Genomic DNA, 24,832 nt, shown 5'->3' with positions numbered 1-24,832 from the left:
AGACCAGGGAGAAGGGAGGGGTCAAGGTTAGCTGGAGTCATCACAGGGACTCTCCTGTGACCTGGGCCTGCAGGTGACCTGGATACCAGGAGGGGTGGGGGTGGTGTGAAGGAAAAATCCTGCCCCGACAAGGGGATAGGAACCAAACCAGGGAATGTCTCAGGAACCTTCCTCCGAAAGACAGTGGTAGGCACAGGACCCCTCTTCCACACCCATACATACCTGTGGCCAAACCCTCCCCCAAACAGTAGGTGGGCTAATTTAAAAAGACAGTTAAAGCGGGGAATCATAAAAGCACTCTTACAAGTTGAAGCTTCTAACTGAAAGCACACTTAGTAATTACACTTTGATTCAGGTTCAAGCCCGCAACAAGGAGCCACTTGATAGAATTCCACGTCCGCTTTTATTTTTTTTGCATCACTTGTGTCTATAATGTGCATCTATGATTTTCCACTTGGTTTGCCTCAAAGCGGAGCCAGAACTTGCAAACCCGTGTGAAGCGAGCGGCTCGTGGGCAGGGTCACTGCGACTGGGCTTTCCTGATCTTTCATAGCTGTGTTGCCCACATCTAGCTTGACAGAGATTTTTATAAGGTGACTCACCTTTATCAAGTGTTTCCAAAGCATCTCATCTACATATCATAAAGACAACAATTCAGTCTTATTACCCTGTAGCTCATTAGTTTGCATCATATTTAGATTGCTTCCTTAATGTAACAAGTGCAACTGGCATGAACAACATTGGGAATAAACCCACCAGATTCTCAGCGTGCTTTCCAGAAGGAACGGCGAGCCCTGGCTCCTTAGCGGGGGTGGGAGGGGTCAGTAACAACCCATGCACATCTATGTAGATTACAAAATTAGGATCTCTCTCAGTATCAACTCTTGATGAAATGATACTTGTAAAGTACTTAAACTAGTCCCTGACTCATACAAAGCCCACCATAGATGTTAATTAGCTATTATTATTATTGCCAACTTCACGCCCTTTGAGCATTTCTCCCAGGCCAGGCTCTCGATGCGGCAGGCAATTGAGAGCAGTAGAAGCAGGACTCAACAAAACGACTGGGGAAATTGGGACAGGAACATCCCTAAATTAATGGCCCAAGTACACAGCCAGTGGTCAACACAGCACTGGCAAAAAAAGAAAGGAAGAAAGAAAGAAAGAAACGTGAAAGGTACCACGTGATCCACTGACCTATGAACGTGCTGCACCTAAGAACTTGCTCCATGACACCTGCATGCAAGAAACATCTGTTTTCTAAATAAAGTTTTACACTTAAAAAAAAAAATGGTCTTTGAGCAAGTCATACCGGAACACATTTGCAGGGTACAAGCCCCAAACTACGTAAGTGTGGGGAGGAGGTCTCCCCGCACTCCTACCGCCCAGAGGAAATGCTGTCTGGGGGTGGGTTGTTCAGGGTGCTGGGCTCACCACTGAGCAGGACTCCAACACCCATCTCCTTCCTCTCGCTCAGGGTGGCCAGGCCAGCCCCCAAAACCTCTGACCAGAGGCTCCACCCTCCATCCTGTTCCGAGGATGCAGCAGCCCCCCTCCAAGGGACTGAACCATAAAGACCAGTGTCCCCCATGGGAGTGGCCCGGCCCCTTCCGACACCCGGGGGTGGCTTCCCCTTCCTGGGCTGGAGGTGGGAAACCCTCTAGGGAGAGCACAGCTGCAAGAAGAAAAGCCACACACTTGAAACCCACAAGAAGGAGACACCAGCTCATGTTTTCCACACTTACTCACCTTTTCACACCCTCCCTCAGTAAGTCCCTGTGGAGGAGGACGTTCCTCATTCCTCGTCCTCATTCCTCCACTGGGGCTGGGCCTCTGCCTGAGGCTGCCCCCAAGGTGTGGGTGGGGAATGTGGAGATGCTGGATGTCTCTCTCCCAAGTTCACACCAGCCACCACAAGGATTTTCCTTGCACTTACCCTGTTACCCAAGGTACAAACAGCAAGTGTCTGACACAGAAGTTCTCGAGGGACTGGGCAGGCAGAGAGTTGAAAATGAGAACACCTAGAAAGCCATCTCCTTACCTCTGGACTGCTGGAGATCCCTAGAGGGCGCAGCCCTTCGCCCAACAGAAAAGAGGGTGGACCTAAGCTGGATGGGGGTGCACGGAGGTGGCCACACGTGTAACAGATGAAAGAACTGGGAAGGGGGCTCTGCAGTCATCAGAACTTTTTGTTGCCAGTGGCAGAAACTGCACCCGGGCCAGCTTAGGCTGGGAATCAACTGGCTTGTGTACTAGAACTATCCGGGGAGGGCTAGTTCCAGGTACGGCTGGATCCAGGGACTCAATATCATTCTCTTTTACTCACATTCTCCCTTCACTCTCCTTGTCTTGACTCCTCTTATACTGTGTGTCCTCCTTTTCTTTCTGCCTGCAGAGAATCCACAAGCTTCCCAGGCTCATATCATCCCAGTTTGGTGCCAAGCAAAAAGAGACGCTTCTCTAATAGCCACATTGTGGCCTGACTGGCATGGATTGAATGGCCACCCTGTGGGCCAGCCCTTAAACCAAGGTGCTGGGAGCACTAGGATCAGGCAAGACTGGGTCATGTGCCATTGATGCAGCCAGGAGGGGGAGGGACACCATGACCCACAGTCCCAGCAGAACTATCTCAAGAGGAGATGCAAGAAGGTGTTTCTTGTGCAGGCAAGAAAAAGTCTGCTGCAGAAGTCCATGTTGTTGGAATGGTATAATGAAGGCCAGAAGATGGAAACGCCCAGCTAGAGCAAAGCATTCTTGCTGGGAATGGCAGGAAATGAGATGGAAAGCAGGGCAGAGGGCCCTGGATGCCCTAAAAAGGGCTCGTTTTCTCATCCAATGATCTCTCACCTTGCCTCCCATCAAAATCACATATAGATACAACTCAACAACAACAACCAAATCCAATTTAAAAAAATGGGCTAAGGACTTGAACAGATATTTCTCCAAATAAGATATACAAATGAACAATAAGTCCATGGAAAGATTCTCAGCATCCCTGAGTGTCAGGGAAATGTAAATCAAAACTATCATGAGCTATCACCTCATATCCACTAGGATGGCTACTACCAAAAAACAAAACAAAACCCCAAAAACCAACAAAACAAACGAATGAACAAAACAGAAAATAACAAGTGTCAGTGAGGATGTGGGGAAATTGGAACACTTGTGTGCCTTTGGTGGGAATGGAAAATGGTGCAGCCACTGTAGTATGACGGTTCCTCAGAAGCATTAAAAATAAGATTGCTGGGGCTCCTGGGTGACTCGATTGGTTAAGCATCAACTTTTGATATCAGCTCAGGTCATGATCTCAAGGTTCATGAGATCAAGTCCTGCTTCCAGCTGTGTGCTGACAGCTTGGAGCCTGCTTGGGGTTCTCTCCCTCCCTCTCTCTCTCCTCTCTGCCTCTCTCTCTTTCTCTCTCTCTCTCAATCTCTCTCAAAATAAGTAAAATTTTAAAAACTTAAAAAAAATAGAATTACCAGCAATTCTACTTCCAGATATGAACACAAAAGAATTGAAGACAGGGTCTGGAAGAGCCGTTTATACACCCGTGTTTACAGCCACATTATTCAGAAGAGCCAAAACACATAGGCAACCCAAGTGTCATCGACTGATGCCTGGATAAACAAAAATGTAGTCTCTGCAAACAATGGAATGTTATTCAGCTTTAAAAAGAAAAAAAAATTAAAATAAAAAAAAGAAAGATAATTTGGGCGCACGCTACAAAATGGCGGACATTACGATGAGTGAAATCAACCAGTCACAGAAGACAAATACTGTATGGTTCTGCTTATATTCATCAAATTCATAAAGATAGAAAGTAGAAGGGGCAGAGGGAGGAATGGGGAGTTAGTGTTAATAGACACAGGGTTTCAGACGGGGGAGAAGAAAAGCTCCAGGGGTGGCTGGTAATGATGGTTACACGACAGTGTGAACATACTTCTTGTCCCAGGCAGCTCAGGCTGCTATTCTAGAACAGCAGACCAGGTCGCTTAAACGTCACTTACTTTCTCAGTTCTGGAGGCCACATTCACATGGCCTTTCTTCCAGTGGATGCTCACAGAGAGAGATCTCTCTTTCTCTTCTTAGAAGGACACTAATACCATAGGACCCCCACCCTCCTGATCTCATCTAAACCTAAGCACCTCCCAAGGGCCCCACCTCCAAATACCATCACAACAGAGATTGGGTCTTCAACATATGGACAAACATTCAGTCCATGCTAGTACTTAATTCCCCTGAAGTGTATATGTAAAAATGGATAAAATGGTGAATTTCATATTTTGTGTATTTTACTACAATATTTAAAAAATGTATATATACGAGTGAACAAAAGTCACCTAAGAAGCAAGTTAAAGTCCTTGGGCTCCACCACTGGAGGTCTGATTGCTGGGTCCGGGATGGGAGCTGGAAGGGGATGATCTTTTAGGACCTACAAACAAGTCTGCAGGTCTGAGGCACTCGGTCTGAGAAAAGCCACTTTAGGCAATAGGGAGCCATAAAAGGTTTTGGAGCAGGGCTGTGCAGGAGGCCAGAGGAAGGCTTTGGAGTGGTGTGCAGGATGGCTGCAGAGTCGTCCTGTCCATGTGGCTAAGAGGAGTAAGGGAGAGGAAGAGACAGAAGCAAAGCATGGAGGGGCAGGGTGACTGATCCCCAGAGAAGTACTGAACAGAACCCCACTAACCCCAAGGCCATTTCCACCCCAGCCGGCAGCACCCTCTCAAAGGAAGGGGAATGTCAGCTCATCTTGGCATGCTCTTCCAGAAAGACCCGGACCGAGGCACTTGCCACAGGACCATCTGCAGACACAAAAAGAACAGCTTCTTCCGCCGGAGAAAACCAGCCGGCATCTCTGGGGCCTGGCCAGGGATGGAATCCAAGCTTCGGAGTGACCCGCGGGGACAAAGGCATCCGTGCAGTCTCGGCCAACACCCGCTGGAAGGGAAACGCGAAACTCTCGCTGGGAGCCACAGGGCTCTGCTCCGACCCTCTGGCCACAGATGACCGCTTATCATTCAAGGGAACGGTCCCAGCAGGGGGGAGGGGAGCCCAGGCCTCTCTGGTGTCTCTCGGGAGCTACTCCCATGGCCACTGGAGAAGCAAGACCATTTCTGTGCAGAGACACTGCAGCAGCTCAGGGAGGAAGGCAGGCATGTGTCCCCGCTCTGAGGCCGGGTCTCTGCCAGATCAGATCAAGACAGGGCCTTCTTCCAGGGCCTCTGCCTGTTCTCCCAAAGCTTTCCTAGGCTCAGAGCCAGACCCAGAATAATAAAGAGGTGTGGGGGCCCCAAGCCACAGGGACTGGCTCCCTCCTCCCCCTCCAAGGTGCGTCCAGCCAGATGGCAGCTGGGGGGGGGGGGGTTCAGACAGGGCATCCTCCCACACAAAATAAACCCCCCAGGTGGTGCAGAAGGCAGATGGATTTTTATGTTAGTTCTTGGACTCTGCTACCAACAAAGTGATCACCTGGAAGAATATTCTCGGAAGGCTGACATCTGTGTCCTTGGTGCTGACCTTTGGACTTGAAAATTGCCCCAGGGTCCCAGCCTCCACAGGGCCCTTCCCAGCACAGCACATTGTCAAAGTCTCCATGATTAATCTGCAGAGAATCTTAGGTTTCCTTTTTCCCTCCATTATACATGCTTTTTGTAAGAAGCTTGAACGTATTGGGGCGCCTGGGTGGTTCAGTCGGTTAAGCGTCCGACTTCGGCTCAGGTCATGATCTCACGGTGCGTGAGTTCGAGCCTCGCATCCGGCTCTATGCTGACAGCTCAGAGCCTGGAGCCTGCTTCCGATTCTGTGTCTCCCTCTCTCTCTGACCCTCCCTCATTCATGCTCTGTCTCTCTCTGTCTCAAAAATAAATAAACATTAACAAAAAAAAAAAAAAAAAAAAAGAAGAAGAAGCTTGAACATATTGTTATGGGTTGAATTGTGTCCCCCTCTCAGATTCATATGCCCTAACCCCCAGTTTCTCAGAAAGTGACCTTGTTTGGAAACGGGGTCACTGTAGGTGTAATTAGTTAAGATGAGGTCATGCTGGAGTGAAGTGGCCCCTGATCCAATGTGACTGATGTCCTTATAAAAGAGAAAATTGGGGGGCACCAGGGTGGCTCATGAGTTAAGTGACTGACTTCAGTTCAGGTCATGATCTCGCGGTTCATGGGTTTGAGCCCTGAGTCGGGCTCCACACAGACAGTACTGACCCTGCCTGGAATTCTCTCTCTCTGCCCCTACCCTGCTCATGTGTGCACGTATGCTCTCTCTCTCTCTTTTTCTCTAAATAAATAAATAAACCTAAAAAGTATGTGCTCTCTCTCTTTTTCTCTAAATAAATCTAAAAAAAAGAGAGAGAACATTTGGATACAGATATATGGATAGAGGGAAGACCATGTGAAGACACAGCCATCTATAATCTAACAAAAAAGGCCTGGAACAGTGTTTCTACAGCTCTCAGAAAGAATAGGTGCTACTAATGCCTTGATTTTGGACTTCTGGCCTCCAGCACAGGGAGAAAGCACATTTCTGTTGTTTGAGCTGCCCAGTCTATGGAATTTTTTTTTATGGTAGCCCTAGCATTAAATCCAAAAGGGCATAAAGGGCATCTGGGTGGCTCAGTCGGTTGAGTGTCCAACTCTGGATTTCAGCTCAGGCCATGATCCCAGGGTTGTGGGATCAATCCTTTTGTTGGGCTCCATGCTGGGCGTGGAGACTGCTTGAGATTCATTCTCTCTTTCTTTTCCTCTCTCTCTCTCTCTCTCTCTCTCTTTCTCCCCCTCTCATTCTGCTCCTCCCTTGCTCTCATTTTCTCTCTCAAAATAAATAAATAAATTTTAAAAATACATACATACATACATACATACATACATACATAATAGCTCAAGGAAGGATGTCCCCCTCACCCACATCCTCTCTAACCCCCTTGAGGATAATCTCCATGGATGCACAGGGTCCACAATACTCTAACCTCCATTCACTAGACTCATCCACCTGGGCTCTGCATACATATTAGGTTCACTGATGAGAGACATTCGTGTGATCTACAGGGTGGGACTGAGGTGGAGGCCAGCTGTGGCTGCTCCTGCTGCTGGCAGCTATGTGTAGCTGTGACCCACCACAACCAATTGCAAAATCTCTTCCTGGGTGTGAGATGTGTCTGTGGCAGTGGTGGCCTGGACAGTGATGACTTTTGAATCAAAGCCACAGTGGTGTACCATCTTACAGATCAGTCCGGGCATAGTGTCTGGCTTCTCTAGTCTTCCAGTACAGCAGGCACCCAAGCCCCTCTATTCAATACCTTTTCTGGAAATACCTTGAGGGTCTTCCGTTTCCTACACTAGATCCTGATTGATAGAAATAACTTGGTAAGTTTTATTTCAGACCTTTCTGCAGAGAATTTACATACTATGTATTGGTTTCCTATTAAAACAAGAAAGTTAATACTTATTCCTTGTGCAAATTTGGGTTATCACTTTAGAGTATACAAAAAAAAAGAATCACTTAGCATTTTTGAGGTTTTCCTATTAGATCTTTTCTCTGTGAATATATACATCCTCTTCTAAGCTGCACTCATGCTGTGTATATAGTTTTGTAACTTGCTTCCTATTCTTATCAATACTTGAACGGTGTCCCATGTTGTAGAATTGTCTTCAGTAAGATGATCTTTAGTAAATACAGCATACAGTGCCATAGTTCATTTTTTCTCTTAATTCATTTATTTTGTGAAATGGATAATAAATATAAAGGAGGCCATTAGCATATGTACAGTTTAAGTTGTAATTATAATAGGAAGGCTCAGGTAAAGTAACAGTATTTACTGCACCCCAGAAACCCTTTTCTTGACAGATTCAACCACTATACTGTCTTTATGATAATTCTCTCCTTTTTTTCTTGGTAGTTTTACCATCTCTGGATTCATCTTTAGACAATTAAATGTTGTTTAATTTGGCTGTTTTTTTTTTTTTTAATTTGATGTGCATATAAACATAATGTCTTTCTGCTGACTTTTTTCATTCATTTGTAGGTTCATCTAGTGTCACGTTTAACAACAGATTATTAATTTTCATCGCTATATATGGTATTCTTTTTATCAGTATGTGCTTACTCCATTTATTCATCCACTTTTACTGTTGAGAACCATTGAATTGTTTCCAATATTTGGCTATCATGAGCAATGCTATTATGAACATTCTTGCATATGAATCCTAGCATACATCCATTTCTGCTGGGTACATACTTATGAGAATTGTTCCTAAGACAATAGATGTGTCATCAACTTGATTAGATAATGCCAAACTTGTTTCCAATGTGTCTATCCCAATATACATTCCTGTCAACAAGAGATGGGCCCTCATTCCTCCCTGTGTTCACCAACACTAGGGATCATTCTTTAGACTTGAAAATGTCTTACTCCTCTACTGGTGTGTGAGAGTTTCTCAATATGGTTTTAGTTCACATGCTCCTGAGTACTAATAAAATTGGATGTCTTTTCATGTTTGATGGACATTTAAATTTCCTTCATTGTGGAATTCTTGTTGAGAACTTTTGCACATTTGCTGTGGGTCATCTGTCTTGTTCTTATTGGCTTGTAGGAGTGCTTACGTATTCCAAATGTAAGTATTTTGTCAGTTATATGTGTTGAAAATATCTTTTCCTGGTCTATGGCTTGTCTTTTTCTTCCTTTTATGATGCCTTTTGATGTGCATAAATTTATTAGTCTTTGCCTTTTTGGTTAGTACATTTTTGGGATCTTGTTTAGGAAACCTTCCCTAACCCCCAGATCAAAAAGATATTCTCCCATGTTAATTTCTAAAAGGATTATGGTCTTGTTTTTTTACATTCAGGTGTTTAAGCCACTTGTGAGTTTTCTGCACATGGCATAAGGTTGGGGTAATATTCTACTCAACTTTAAGTGTCAGCACCATTTATTGAGAAGTCAATCCTCTCCCACAAATCCGCAAGCCACCCTGTAACATTTCATGTCTGTATATGCACAGACCTGCTTCTGAGCTGTTTAGTCTGTTCCATTGATCTCTCTCTCTCTCTCTCCCTCTGCCCAGGCTTTATTTACACAGTCATTATTACAGAAAAGTGTGGGCAGAATCATGTTGTGAAGACAAGTGTTTCCTCTACACCACTATTTCCTGTTGCCCCATGTTGTTCCCTCACTCAAACAGCTGGCCTATGAGACACCCATTTCCTCAAGGGATTGTTGTTGCAGCAGAACATAGATGATAAATAGTCAAGGTTCTTGACTTTTGAATTTCAAAAAAAAATTTTTTAGTGTTTATTTATTTTTGAGAGGGAGAGAGAAAGAGTGCAAGCAGGGGAGGAACAGAGAGAGAGGGAGACACAGAATCTGAAGCAGGTTCTAGGCTCCAAGCTATCAGCACAGAGCCCAACGTGGGGCTTGAACTCACGAACTGTGAGATCATGACCTGAGACGAAGTCAGACACTTAACTGACTGAGCCACCCAGGTGCCCCTTGACTTTTGAATTTCAAAAGGATACAGATAAGTCAGAGATGAGATGCCCCTGAAAGGACATAAAAATCCCTTAGGTGAGGAGGAGGAGAAGCAAGGGGGAGAGCACAGGTTGGGGTGGGCTTCCTGTCTCTGGACCATCTCTCTTGAATCCTTAGTTTCTTGGGAATCTAAGATCAGTGAGAACTGATGCTCCCATCCTCAGGAGGACTGGGGATATTAGCAAGACCCCAGATTGATTTATCCTTGTGCCTGGCAGTGTTGGGACAGTGAAGCAGAAGAAATGCAGAAGGTAACAAATGTTTCCTGAATATGGCTAGTGGCACTTCTGGAAGTGAGGAAGGATGTCCCATGAAGAGAGGCCTTGCAATGGAGGACATGATAGGGCAACCCGTAGCAAGAGTCTAGGACACCTCAGCAGACACTCCACTCTACAAGGCTTCCAATATCTTTGTCAGGTTTTGGTATTGGGTTATGCTGGTCTGAAATATGAGATGGGGACATGTTCCCTCCTCTTCAACTTCCTAACAATTTCTGTGGGATTGCTTATCATTTCTTCATAAAATATTGATATAATTCACCCCTGAAGCCATCTGGCCTGTTACTGCTTTTCTCTGGCCAAGTTTTTAATTACAAATTAAATTTTTTATTATATGAAAGGCTATTCAGATTATCTATTTCATCTTGTGTCAATTTTGGTAAGTTTTGTTTTTAAATGCTTCCATTTCGTTTTTGTTATTGAATTCATTAACATAAAGTTAATATTACTCATTTAATACAGTAATTAATTACCCTAGTAAGTAATTATCACTGCAGGATCTGTAGTGATATCCTCTGTTTCATTTCTGATTTTAGTAAATTGTGTTTTGTTCTATTTTTTTCTTGATCAGTTTTGTAGTGGTTTGCTAATTTATTTAATATTTTTAAAAATCCTTTTATGAATTTATTTTGAGAGAGAGAGAGCATGCAAGCAGAGGAGAGGCAGAAAGAGGAAAGCAGAAAATCCCAAGCAGGCTCTGCACTGTCAGCACAGAGCCTGATGTGGGGCTGAAACTCACAAACCATGAGATCATCACCTGAGCCGAAATCAAGAGTCGGATGCTTAACTGACTGAACCACCCGGGCACCCTGCTAATTTCTTTAGTCTTAAAAAAAAAAAAAAAAAAAAAAAAAAAAAAAAACTTTTTTCAATTTCCAATGTGTGATTAAGTCCATTCAGTGAATCCTTCATTTCAGATATTATATTTTTCAGAATATCTATGAAATTCTTTTTTCTATTTTCTATGTCTCAATTAAGATTCTCCATATAGTCACTCCTTGAATAATTTATAATTGCTGCATTAAAGACTTGTCTGATCATTTGGGGCACCTGGGTGGCTCAGTCAATTATGTGTTCAACTTTTGCTCAGGTCATGATCTCACAGTTCATGAGTTTGAGTCTTGCATCGGGCTCTGTGCTAACAGCTCAGAACCTGGAGCCTGCTTCAGATTCTGTGTCTCCCTCTCTCTCTGCCCCTCCCTGACTCACACTGTCTCTCTCTCAAAAATAAACATTAAAAAAAATTTAAACACTTGTCTGGTCATTTGAATACCTGGCTTATGTCAGGTCTGTCTCTATGGCCTGGATTTTCTCTTGACTGCAGGTCACATTTCTCTGTTTTTTCACACATGTCTACTAATCAAAAGTTATCAGTCTGGTGTGGCAGCCAGCCAAGCAGCAGATCTTGACAAGTAGCCCCCATATAAGTATTAGAACTTAACCTCAAAGGGGATCCAGGATGGGAATAGGGAGCCATGACTGAAACTCTGCCAAAGGCACTAATAAACATTTGACTGAGAGGGAAATCCTAGACCTCATCAGTGAGGTTGTACAAACTCTGGATTCTGCTATCTTCCTCTGAAGAGTGTTGATTTTTGTGAATACCTGTTAAATTCCTAGCTGATCATCTTGATTTTGTGGAGCCTCGTTTTTAATACTTATTAGGGGCAGTCTGTTTTGATTTTGCTATTGGTCTTAGGATAAATCTGAGACAAAGTCTTTGCTCCTAATATGCAGCCCCTTTGGGGTTTTAATGGAAATGTCCTTGAACTTAGTGGGATTCTAACTCCCAACTCCGACTCCACTGCAGTGGGAAGCAGCTGAAATTTTTGATTAGCTTTTCCTGCTTATTACTTTCCTCTGTGTTCCTTGGAGTCTCCCCATTGTAAGCACAGCTCAAGAGTAACTGACTCCAGGAACAGAGTTGATGTGAAGATTTGGGGCTTGCCTCCTTCATGTCTCCCTGCTTCCTGGGATTTCCTACTTCCACCTTCAGCTTCTCTGTCAACTCTAAACTCCATCTTTAATAAATAGTAGAACTTTCTGAGTCCCTATCCCCCTGTGCTCTGTGGCCAGGAGAGTGCTCTCCAGGAAAGAGCAAAATAAATAATATGTGTAATAATAACAATATGCAGTTCCCATCTTCAAGGGTCATATCTCCTCTGGTAGCTGCCTGATTTCTGTCACTCTCCAGGGCCTTCAAACCTTCAAATATTTTTTTCTGTGTGTATGCATTTGCTGCTTTGTCCATAGTTTATCATCACTATCAATGGAAAAGTGAGTCTGATACAAGGTACTCCACCATTACAGGAACTTTAATTCTTCTGAATACTGTGTATATTGAAAATAAAATTTTTTACTCTACCTATATTGAATTGTATGCTTTGGGAATGTCAAAGAAATTCAGCATTTAAAAAGGTAGACAAAAATTAAAAGATAAAGTATTTATGCATTGTCTTTTTTTATGGTTCTGAAAACATCCCATTCAGTGGGTTCTCACATCCTGGTACTCTGTGAGTGCTCTAAAGAGAGGACCTTAAATTTCCCTGACAAGTAGATACACTGCCTTTTCCACCCCCCAAGACATGGATTTGGTGGGGGCGTGGAAGCCTGATCTGGTGTGAATTTTGGATCTGCCATTTACTAGCTCTGTGACCTTGAGCATGTCACCAAAACTCTCTGAGCTTCCATCCCTCCCCTATAAATTGAGGTCAGAATACTGATCTCACAGGGATTAAGGGAACAGTAAATGAAGTAACATATAAAATGCCTGGCACTTAGTAACTGTTCCATAAATGTTAGTTTCATGACTCAAGAGGGAGAGCATTCCACATCTCTGAAGTAAGTAAGGTTCTTGTTCCTACAGTTCGTACTGAAAGCTATTTGATTGTTTTCACCAAAAAAACTGGATGTCCCAGGCTGTCCGTATAGAAATATTTCATCTTAGTTATTTCCCCTTGGCAAATAACCCAGCCAAGAGCCTAGAATAGAAGGGAAACTAACACTGGCCCCTGGTGAGTCACAAAGGTGAATGAGCCTTAGTCTGGGCCAGTCTGGTGTGGCAGCTGGGTTCCCAGCAGTTGGAGACAAGAAGTCCCCAGCTAGGAGCTAGGACCTGCAAGGGTGAGCGGAAAGGGGGCCTAGGATGGGGTGAGGCAGCGTGATGAAACCCCATCTAAGATACCCAGACGGGCCTGAGTGATGAGAGGGTAACACTGCCACCGAATCTGCAAATCTGCTCCAGACAGAGGAGGCTGGCATTCCAAGCACAGGATGCCATCTGGGCCAAAGCTTGCAGTTTCAAGAGGGATTTCCTGTCTCCTCTTGGGCAGGGAGGTGTGGTGATGGGGGCAGGGGTTGCTGGGCTCAGATGAGGCCCTCTGGAGGCCGGCCAAGCAGAGTCTCGGGCCAGTCAGGGCTTATGTCTGGACTTGAACTGGGGTCGTGTCTAAGCGGGAGAATATGGATTAAGTTTTGTGTTTTTAAAGAAGAGTCCAGTAGCCAAGAAGCAACTGGACTGGAGCAGGAAATGGGCAGGACCTGCCCAATGCGGGGCCGCTTTGTGGGGAGACGATGGGGTGGGAGGAGGGGCCACCCTGGTGCCTTTATATCCAGGAGGATTGAGGGACTTGATGAGTCACCGGATACGGGTCTGGAAGGAGTTTTGAGCAACTGCAAGTTCTAGGTGGGGACACAGTGTGGAGGTGACGCGTTGACAGAAACCAAGCGACAGGAGCTGAACCAGGTTCTGTGAATTCTTTCATCGATAGCTGGCCATTTCAGAGGAGGAAGCGGAGCTCTGGCGCAGGTAACCTGTCCCAGGTCCCCCAGTGGCTGGCACAGTCACACAGGGCCCGGGCCATTGCCTGTGCGCCTGATCCCAACCGGTGCAAACCAGTGCTGTGCTAAAGCCAACTCCACAAACACACAAGGAAAGAAGAGAAATCCTGACCTGAAGCATTCATTCACCACACTCCCACCCCGGCCAATTGCAGGCTACCTGGTGTGAGGTCACCGAATGGGGGCTGGGGGTGCCGCCCACAGTTGACTGTCGTGAGCCAGTACCAGCCAGTACTCACTGGTACTAGCCTGCGCTAGCCAGCACCAGCCCATTCCAGCCCACCACTGACCCAAACTGCCTGCTTCTGGGCGGCTTCTCCCACCAGCATGCCAAACCAAACACCTCACTATTAACCCAATTCTTTGTATGTTTATTCCCTGCCCTTCCCCCCAAACTCCCTGGGGTTTCTAGAACCACAGATTGGTGCATCAAATGGGCCACAGGGAACAGCAGGGTGGACTCACTGTCCCCTATCTGTCCCCACCCTCCAGGCCCTGCTATTTCAGGATGCGTGGTTTGGTGAATTCTGCTGGAGCCATATTCAAGCAGCGAATCTCCCACAGAGACACTCTTTGCTGAGAGGACATGGGAAATAGCTGCAGCCGAAGCGAGCTGGTTTTCACACCCGCCTGGCAGCACGCCCACATCGGCAGGGCCGGGAGCCTCTCACCGTTCACCGTTCAGAGCCCCATCGCAGCAAGTTCTCGTCCCAAGTGTGTTTGTGGCGTCACCGTCTGCAGACGGGCTCGGTTTGCACAGCATCTGTCATCAAAGTTGGCAACTCCACGTTCTCTCAAACGATTCCTTTTAAGATAATCTGTAGCGTTTTTAAAATATGTTGTTTTTTAACTTAGGGGGCGCCTCGGTGGCCGCTTTCAGCTCAGGTCATGATCTCACGGGTTTGTGGGTTCCAGCCCCGCGTCGGGCTCTGTGCTGACAGCTCGGAGCCTGGAGCCTGCTTCAGATTCTGTGTCTCCCCCTCTGTCTCCACCCCTACCCCTCCCGCTCTCTGCCTCTCTCTCAAAACTAAACATTAAAAAAAATGTTTACTTTTTTATTTTTGATAGAGACAGAGAGAGGACAAGTAGGGGAGGGCAGAGAGAGAGTGAGAGAAAGAATCCCAAGTAGGCTCCACGCTATCGGCGCAGAGCTGGATGCGGGGCTCGAACTCATGAATGATGAGATCATGACCTGAGCTGAAATCAAGAGTCAGACACTTAACCGACTGAGCCACCCAGGTGCCCCTATCTGCAGCATTTTAGTGCCAAACCTATGCCAGTCTGTACATGTCATATGTTCTCCCCAGTCTTGCAGTTTGTGGACATTCTCCTCTTAATTTGGGACTGTGTGGAAGCAGCAAAGGCCAACACGTGGTGCCAGAAATAGGACAAGCGGAACCCTCCTGACTGTGCATTTCTATGGGGAAAGAGGGGATGGGCTTTGGGGTGAAATGGAGTGATTCTGTGAGAAAGTCACCTCCCAAAGCAACACGGGAGCAGCTGTTGGCTGCAGCAATGACTGTGAGGGGAAGGGCACCTCCTTGGCCAGGAGGCGAGAGAGGTGACCCAGCACTGTGGGGCAGGAGCTAACTGGAGGGTCCCCAGTGGGGTGGGAAGTGGAAGCCAAGGCAAGCATCCTCCTAGCTCAGGGGAGACCTGGCAGCCAGGATTACCTCCTGAGCAGACACAGTGGCCAAGACTGCCTGGCACCTCCCCCACAGACCCAGGGGACACCGTCTGGGGCTGGACAGGGCTTTTCTATCCCGCCAAGCTGGCAGGACACAAAGGTCACATCCTCATGAGGACGTGGCCCAGCCAGGGACTGCGCTGAGAGCCCGCCTCTCAAAGAAACTGGGCCTGGCGAGTTTTTGCTGGAAGCCACATCCTTTTGGGAAAAGGAAAGGCCCGTCCCCAAATCTAATTTTTAAAGAAAGCCCATGAATCATAACCTAAACGGCTCCGTTACCCATGACTGCATGGTAATCCACCTCAGCCCTCTGCCTGCTCCAGCCGCCGGAAAAGCCATGAAGGTCCCTGTCATTAGCACTGGCCTTCCCTGAGCCCAAGACACTCTCTCAGAGATCTCCAGCTCGGTGGGGCCCAACAGTGAGCTTCCATGAGATACCCCACATCTCCCCTCATTGCCTGCTCCTACAAGTGACCATTCAGTCCCCAATACTAGCCCGAAGCCAATACGGCCTTCGAACCCAGTCACAGGCTTTGGTGTCCAAGCAGCACAGATGCCAAATGACAACACATCATTATGATATAAGTATTTAATGAATCCTCAAAGCTTGCCTGGAACATAGGTAAGTGGTCAGTAGTTTCATCTCTGAATATTGAGATTAATTCCCATCTGTGTTAAGTGGACCCATCGCCCACCCCAAATGCAGACTCCCATCCGGCTGCACAGAGGGATGGCTGGTGCCTCTGGTCACATCCACACCTCGCCCGGCACCCCCGCTGCCTTGTGAAGTCTGGAGAGAGCCGCTCTTGATCTCAAGCCGGCCACGTCCATTCCTGACCCCTGCCCTTTGGTCTCCTGGGATGAACGCCTGTGGCCCAGGGGTGGAGAAATGTACCTTATTCCCAAACAGGCCATCTGTCTGGAACTTGCGTCTCTTCGCTCCCTGCCTGACTCATCAATAAGTCTGTCTGCCTCTCTCCTCACTTCGTAGTGATTCGGTGGTGTACTCTCAGAGTGCCTGTTCCCATGGGATGGTGTAACCAAGATACCGTGTGCAATATGCCCGTAGTATTTCTTGAAGGCCAGTTGGCTGAGTTCAAGTTTATTTTTAAAAGGTTTTATTAGAAGTGCTGGTAGGGACAAAATGTCAACGTTGACCAAGTAAAATACCAAACGACTTAGTGTTGTGTCAGAAATGAGCCAAACACCGAGTCCCAAGGCCCTCGAGGTGGATGGCCCACTTCTGGGAATCTGATGGTCCAAGTACAAAATGCCCACTGCAGTGTTACTTGGGATACAATATGGGGCACTCGAGATGGTCAACACTGGGAAAATTCTCAACTTTAACAGAGGAGGCAGCCTCTAATGGTGATTTCAAAGGACCAACAAAGGGGTTTTAAGGGTATGTGGTGTGGGAGCAAGGAGAAAGTTGCCTCACTGAACATACGCCATTGCATCAAACTGTAAGTGCGTTATAAAAACTCCAGAGGAACCTGCCAAAGTGGGAACAGGCTGGTGGAAGAGGAAGATCTTTCCTTCTTGACTCAATTTCCCTGTACACATATTTTCATATTGTGATTAATTGCATTGCTATTCACAAGGGGAGACAGATTTAAAAGTCCAAAATGCTCCCTTCACAACACCTTGAATGTGTATTCTAGAACATTTCTAGCTTTGGGAGGGCATTCTGAACCTATGATTGAGGTTTCCCTTTTAGTTTTGTAACAGGAGGTAAGCCTCTGCCTAGAGAAAGCCCCAAACTTAATTCAGAATAAATTTGAAGGTACCTTTGAGATTTGGCTCTAACCGTGTTCCTTCCTCCAGTGGGAATGTGTATGTAGCATTAAGCTGGGTATGCAGTGGGCTGTGGCCCAACACAGATGTTGAGTTGCAGCACATCAGCAAGAGGAAAGAGAAGGTGGCAGGCCAGAGGCATCACCGGCTCGTGATAGAGAGAAATTCATTACAGATGCATTTAAGTAGATTCCAGAGCTTACCTATTTTGCATCACTAAATGGTTTGATCAATTTCTTATTATACTTTCTCATTAGAAATCAAGTCAGGCATAGGGGTGCCTGAGTGGCTCAGTCGGTTGAGCGTCCAACTTTGGCTCAGGTCATGATCTCACGGTTCATGAGTTCGAGCACCACATCGTGCTGACAGCTCAGAGCCTGGAGCCTGCTTCAGATTCTGTGTCCCTCTCTCTCTGCAAACCCCCCTCACTCGCGCTCTCTCTCCCAAAAATAAAACATTTTTTAAAAAGAAAAAAAGAAAAAGAAATCAGTCTGGCAGAAGCACCTGGGTGGCTCAGTCAGTTAAGCGACCGACGCTTGATTTCAGTTTAGGTCATGATTTCACATTTCATGAGATCCAGCTCCGAGTTGTGCTCTGTGCTGACAGTGCATACCCTGCTTGAGAGCCTCTCTCTGCTCCTCCCCTGCTCATGCTCTCTCTCAAAATAAATACATAAACTAAACAAACAGTCAGGAACAACTCATCAGCCAGACAACTTGTTTTAAAGAAAATGCAGCTAGAATGTTTTCCAAAGGACAAAATTTTGTGGGTTTTCTTTTAAGTTTATTTACTTTGAGAGACACAGGAGAGAGCATAAGTGGGGGAGGGGCAGAGAGAATTCCAAGCAGGCTCCATACTGCCGGCACAGAGCCCGACATGGGGCTCAAACTCATGAAACCGTGAGATCATGACCTGAGCTGAAATCGAGTCAGATATTTAACCAACTGAGCCACCCGGGTGTCCCCAAAATTTTGTTTTTGATTGTTGTAGTAAGACATGAAAACCTTCAAAACTGGAATATAATTAATGATAAATAAATGCATTAAAAAGTATCTGACAACAGGCATGTAAATGGTTTAACTCATTGGTGACAAGCTAGCCCTTAATCTGGTTTGCTGTACTGTTGAAGGTTTTTCTTTCTTCCCCCTTCTCCAATCCACCCCCTTCACATCTCTGCAAAAACAAAAACAAACAAAAAAAACCCCCCAAAACGCTGAAGCATAGCAAAACTAACATGAGAAGTTTTTTTTTTTTCCCCTACTGGAAGTCATACAAAATGAGTTGCTGTAATTTGATCCAAAGCATTGCAACATTTACACTTCTACTGCACTTGTAACAAGTTTGACGAAGCAGATTTGGTATGAGCAGCCTTTTCCTTCAAATGGAACAGAAGCCCATCCTTCCAGGGCTTGAAGAGCACAGTGGGACCCATTGAGGTAGGGTGCAGGCCTGTGCAGCCACCATAGCAGACAGGTCCCCTCCCTGCTGGCCCCCAGTCACTGCAGCACATAAGCTCCTTTGCAGCACAGATTACAGCAATTTATATGCAGTAACACAGCCTAATCCCCCAGGGCGGGCACCAGTGCAGGTGCAGGAGGGCTGGCACCATGACAAGAAAGCACAAGGGGAGACCCTGAAGTCTGGGGCCAGGGCAGAGCCCCTCAGTGGCTGACAGAGTCCAGTGGGCAGGCAGCCCCGCAGGTGACAGTTCACCTTCCTGGAGGATGGACCTTTTGTTGAAAGGCAAGAGACCTGGCATCAGAATGCCTCTGAAAACCTACCATTCCCCTTTACTGTCGTCCTCCTCCACGTGACCCTTCAAGGGCATAGGATTGAGGCAAAATGTGACTGTCATTTTGCTCAATCGCACATGACAATGGTAAGCGTCTCTAGCCTGCTGGGAGTGAAGATGTGCGTTAGCCGCATCCCTGCACCTACTGTCTGAGCAGCGGAGGAAGCACACGCCTGCTGAATTGGGGGTGAGGCTGGGCGAGCTTTGTGAATGGGATGTGTCAAAAGGCTGGGCAGGAAGGGAGCACAGTATTGGCCCACAGAGATCAAGAGCTTGATCCCGCTGGGTTGTTGGGAGTTTGGGGAGACTAGGGAAAGGTCAGGGCTACTTTTGTGTCCCCCCAGCTGTGGGTGCACCAGCAGCACCTGCCCCTTCTCCCCTCAGCACCCTGTGAAAGGGAATGCATCCCCTTCACTCCCAGCTGTCACTCTGCAGCCAAGAGGGATGGACAGTCGTGTGACCTATAGTTTGTGACACACGGCCCTGTCTCCAAACACCAAAGTCCTGGAATGCTATGGTCCACATGCATACTATGGCCTCATGTTGGCCCAGAATAGCAGGACTGGGAAAGCAATCCCACCTTCCAGAGGTGAGGTGCCATGAGCGTCTGCCCCACAAGACAAGACTCTCCCACTCCCACTCCGGACAGGGCTCCCACACATGTCCCCACAACGCCCAAAAGCCCACCGGTCCCGCCCTGCCCTCCAGAAATATGTCCACCAGTCACGAGCGGACCAGGTCCACCTCTGTCGTGCGGCAAGAAGAGGCTCACACAGGCCCAGGTGCCCAAGCAAGCATGTGGTTCTCATTTGTGTAAATGAATTGTTTCAAATGCTACCAATCTAGTTCACACACGTTTCGCACCGCCCATTCCCCACCAGGACACACAAAGCCGGTGGTTCTTTGTGGGAGGGACCTCAGGGCAGGACGGTTAGAGGAGGAGGAAGGCTCCATTTCCCCCCTTTGTGCAGCATTGTGATCTCTTCCCCCTTCCAACCATCTCCACGTATTCTTCATTTCTAGATACTGTTAACAGGGGCTATCTGGTTTGTGGGGTTATGGGCCATTTCAATACTTCTCTATATTTAAAATAAAGCAACGCATACTAAGTATAAATAAAGTAACAATGAAACAAAGCATATCTCAACTAGAAGGCCTTCAGAGGTTTAAGGGAAGAAGCAATTACTTCCAGGTCATGGATGGGTATGGATGGGCCACAAGGTCACAGCCAATGCAATGACAGGCAGGCAGGCCAGCTGGACATTCCACTGGGAGGAACGCATACAGACGGGGCACCATGCACTAACAGCAAGGCTGGGGACAGCGTAGGACACAGACAAGAGGGCTCAACGTGCCAGGGTACCGCTGGGAAGAGATCCAGATGCACTCGAGGGGCTGGAGTGAGGGAGACATTATCACATGACCATGGAATGAAGTCCAGCTGTGTCACATCTATGCTGGAAGGGTCCGGGATGAACCCAGAGTGGTCAGGGCGAGAGTTTCAGTTGGCTCCTGGAGAATGAGTCCGGGTGGCCAGCGGAGTGGTGTGCAGAGAGCTCCAGACAGAGGCCAGAGCAGGAAAGAGACTGATGACCCCACAAACTTAGAGCCCAGTTTGGCTGGAGGCTCCTAAGGAGGGGGCTCACAGAGTCTTCTCCCAGGCAGGAAGACACTAAAGCTGCTGATTGAGAAGAGGGATCCTGGCGGGACACACGAGGAGAGGCCAGGAGGAGAGTGAACCAGGAGGCCAGTGAGCACAGAGTCTGGGCGTGGCACCACCAAAGAGGGAACCAGAAGGAAGGGGTCCAGCAGCATTCCTAAAGACTGAATCTCGAGGAAGGGAGGGCAGCACCTCCGTAAACATCCACACGGACATCAGGAAGTGGAATAGACGAGCACGAGTGGGAGGAGGAAGGAAACGGTGAACTTGAACAAAGCATCACCAAGACACTGGATGGACATTCAAGCTTGAGAAGGAAACTGCTCATACCCTGTCCTAAATCCCTCTAGTTAGCTAGTATGATGGAGAACTTAACTTTGTCATCAGGACGCATACTGTGCTCTTCCTTACTGAAGAATAAAAACATCTGTGCTTTTTTTCCAAAGGAAAACTAAACATCCCCACAAAGTAAATGACAATTAGGCTGAATGGCAGCAATCCCTCCCGAGAGCACAATGTTATTATACTGGGTCTTAACTGTCATTACACGGTAAGTACCTGTCCCGGACTGGAACTGGCATCCACAAAGCTTGCTCCCTTGGCATAAAAGATCTAAACTTTTTTTGATTCTTGGATTATAGAGCAACCATACACAATTTATCCTGTAGTTAAGATCTAGCCTAAAACCCCGAGAATGTTCGTGCACACAATAGCACGTGGGCACTGGTTAAAATGTAGATTCCAATGGGTGCAGCCAGTCCAATATGGGGCCAGGAAGGTGCATCCGTACCAGGAAGCCAGATGGGGCATGGAGTGGGTTTGAAGACCCTTGTTCTAGAGAACAGAGAATGGACAAGCTGAAGAGGAACAAAGGACAGGTTCACTGGAGGGGGGTGCGGGGGAGAGGAAGAGGCACTTGAAAGTTTCATTTCACTCCCAAACTGCATTCTACATAAATATTCCCCCTGAAATAACTTGAAAAACTTTATAAATCAGTGTTTCAGTTTTTTACTCTCCAAATGTTATACAATTCTTTAGCTAAAACAGGAGTAATGAGACAAAATGGTCCTGAAAAGTACAATAGAAAAATACTGTTGACTGGTTTATTTTCCCGAATGAGCAACAGACTATTTACAAATAAGCAGATCTCCAACGATGTGTATTAAAATGGCAAGTCTATTACTGTTTGAAATCTAAATGAAAAAGAAAATTTATTAAGGCACATTTGATCTGTGAGTTTTTAAAACAAACAAACTTTCTGGTGTAATGACAGATTTCACTTTTGTCCCCAAAACATGTGAGCACCAAAATTGTCAAAGAACACTTAATATTTAGTAAAACAGTAAGGAATGTAAAAATTGAGGAGGGAAAAGCATTTTCAAAAGGAAATCTTTGGAGATCAGTTTACTGCAAATAAAATAACACTAAAACACACTCCTGATACACATAAATACTAATAGCCTAACAGGTACTTGAGAAATGGCCGAGCTCTAAACAATGGATATTAAATAAATTAAAGGTATTTCAGATACAAAGAATAAAACAAAACAGTAATTAAAGATTGAAACAGCCAACTCCACCAATGTAACACAGACAGGATGAACAAAACCAAAATACATTTTCCCCCAATGCTTTCATTAGGGCGGGTTTTTGTTTCTGTTTTAGCTTGTGTACATTAGATTTATTACAATAATTCTTCTTTGCCATTCCAAATATTAATAGTGTACCCTTTAAAGATGAGGAGAAAAAAAAAAAAACAAAAAACCAAATCCTTCTTGGAATTTAATGCCAGGTCCATTAAGCCACACGAATTACGACGACAGCCATTCATCTTACTGTGCCTTTCTCCCCTTGCTTTTAAAACAACTCCGTGACCACAATGAGCACAAGTTGGGGGAAAGAATCAACTTTGGAAAGCTCTCCCGACAATGATGATACAGCTTATTATCACATTTCCTTATTTTACAATTAGAACATGAAATGGCTTTAAAAAAAAAAATCGCCATTGAAAAAAAAAAGACAAAAGGTCGAATCTGTGCAACGTTACCAGTTACAACAAAACATGTACCAGAGTTACAGTGTTCTGTTACATTAATACTTTGCAGGAACGTTCATGTTTTCTACCATAGGACCACAGCAAAGGGGTCTGAAAAGAAACGCATAAAACACAACGAAACACGACAAGAAAGTTCTGTCCATCAGGTACATTTCAAGTCATTATCAAGCAGGCCTGCTACATGACGTTCAGCAAGAAAATGTGCTCAAAGGCAAACATGATCACATTTTTGTTCAAAAAGCTCAATCATTAAGGAGTCCTTTGTAAGAAAATCATGTGTAAAATATATCCTTGTATGGACTTCGAAAACGGATCATACAAAAAATTTTTGAAAAATAAATTAGATAATTAAAAACGTCTCTTCCAGCAAAGCTGGACCTTAGGCTGTCCTCACTGAGCCACTGTTATTGCTGTTTTTACTGTAACTTGGGTCGTTTTTTTCCAGCCACATTTCAGCCAGCTGCTGTGTGGACCCATATGTGGATGCTTTGGACCCCAAGCACATTTTGTACTGTTTGGGATCGAGATTGGGATCACAAAAGACAGGATGGTGGACGTGGACTACTCCCACTTCTTGGCTCCTAAATGTCTTCAAACCTGCCTGGACAACCTTGTTGAAAAGGTCCACATCCTCGAGCCCCCAGCCCTGGATGGAAACATCAAAGCCGCCTACTTGGACAAGATCTCCCTTGTAAATGCAAGTAATGCCAAACCCATAGTTTCTCCAGAAGCCAGTTTTCTGAGTGAAGGCAAAATGGTTATCACTGGGAACTTTCCCACTATAAACAATCTTTGGATCGTACTGGCTAAAGATGATTGGAAAATATATCTGTTGGCCCAGAACTGTATTTGCTCGACATCGTTGAAGGAATTCTGTAGTAAACACGAGGTCAACGTCACAGAAAAAGAGCAGAGACTCGTTACTGAACTGGGAAGACCCTACTTCAAGGGCCAGAGCTCTTGAAAACTCTCCAGACACAGGCAAAATCTGCATGTCAGCTTTAGGGTACTTAATGCGATAATCTCTCATGAGTTCAACTTGTTTGGCCTTGTCAGGGTTCGAGTCAGAATTGAAAAGCAGAACCACGAGCTTGACGTTCTGATTGGGAATGAGACACGTCTTCTCGAAGTTTCCCATGAATCTCACAAACATGTCGAAACGCCCAGACAATGGAATCAATATATTTATCTTTTTCTCTTTGGGTTCTTTGTGCTCGTTCTTTGATCCAGGGAGCTGAAAGGGAACAAGTTTCTTCAGGGAATTTGAGAGAAAGGACAAGGATCCGGATTCCTGATTGATTTTGTTGGCCAATTCCTTTGCATCCAGTTCCTCATGCTCCACAAACTGGATCTTGCTGAAGGTCTGCTGTAAATATGCATGTCGCCGGACGGGAACAGTCATTTTTTTCCCTTTGTGCTTTTTGTACAGAAGGAGCAGGTCCAGGATGTATTCGGCCCCATACATGGGGTTCACCCGGCGGTAGCCATACTGTATCTCCTTGAAGTCAATAATGCGTCCTCTGGTCTTGGCATTGGCGTTGATCATCTCCATGACCTGCATGACAATGTCATCCAGGGCCTCCCTCTGAGCGGAGTCCATCCCTCTCCGAGGCGGCTGGCCCTCAGCTGCAGAATACAAGTATTTCCCAGTCAGAAACTCCCACTCCAGGATCTCCTCCCGCTGGCGAGGCTGAAACCTCATGAAGGAAGGTGGGATTCCCAGCTGGAGGTCTTCTTTGTGAATCTCTGTGTTGCTGTATCTGCCCATCAGGACGATCTCTCGGTGGAGCTGGATGGTGCGGTGGCGAAGCTCGGCTATCTTGCGGCTGAGCATGTAGCTGTGGAGCCGGTACTGGTAGGGTGGGTTTTTGTTGGGGTGCAGGGTGATGGCTCGGTGAATTTTACTATTATGGAGATCTCTAATGTACCCCTTTTTGTTCTGTTCGTAATTCTCATAAAAAAGCTGCTGCATCTGTTAAGGAAAAAAAAAAAAAAGATGGCTAGGTTAGTATCACGTGACTCTGTCCCTCTAGTCTCACATTTCCTTACACACCTGCAAAGTCTTCAAAAAAATCTAAATATTTGAAATCTTTCCAAATGAGCCACCAAAGCATACCAGAAGCCTTAGGTAAAGCCCAATCTCCAGCAGTCCAATGGGATGAAATGAGTAAGAAATATGAACTGCATCAAGAAATAAGCCTTCA

General features: G+C 46.1%; 1 protein-coding gene across 1 annotated transcript in view; it reads right to left on the bottom strand.

The window, feature by feature from the left end:
- Positions 1–16,458: 16,458 nt before the first annotated feature.
- CHSY1 (chondroitin sulfate synthase 1) overlaps positions 16,459–24,832 on the bottom strand; it is a 75,365-nt gene continuing 66,991 nt past the window's right edge. The window contains exon 3 of the mRNA XM_049613997.1: positions 16,459–24,600. Within this exon, the coding sequence (XP_049469954.1) occupies positions 23,008–24,600 (1,593 nt within the window). The 3' untranslated portion in view covers positions 16,459–23,007. The remainder of the gene's footprint in view (positions 24,601–24,832) is intronic.

The sequence above is a fragment of the Panthera uncia genome (genome assembly GCF_023721935.1).
Source record: "Panthera uncia isolate 11264 chromosome B3 unlocalized genomic scaffold, Puncia_PCG_1.0 HiC_scaffold_1, whole genome shotgun sequence".
Lineage (NCBI taxonomy): Eukaryota > Metazoa > Chordata > Mammalia > Carnivora > Felidae > Panthera > Panthera uncia.
The sequence above is the reverse complement of the archived record's forward strand: the minus strand, read 5'-3'. Positions and strand labels throughout refer to the sequence as shown.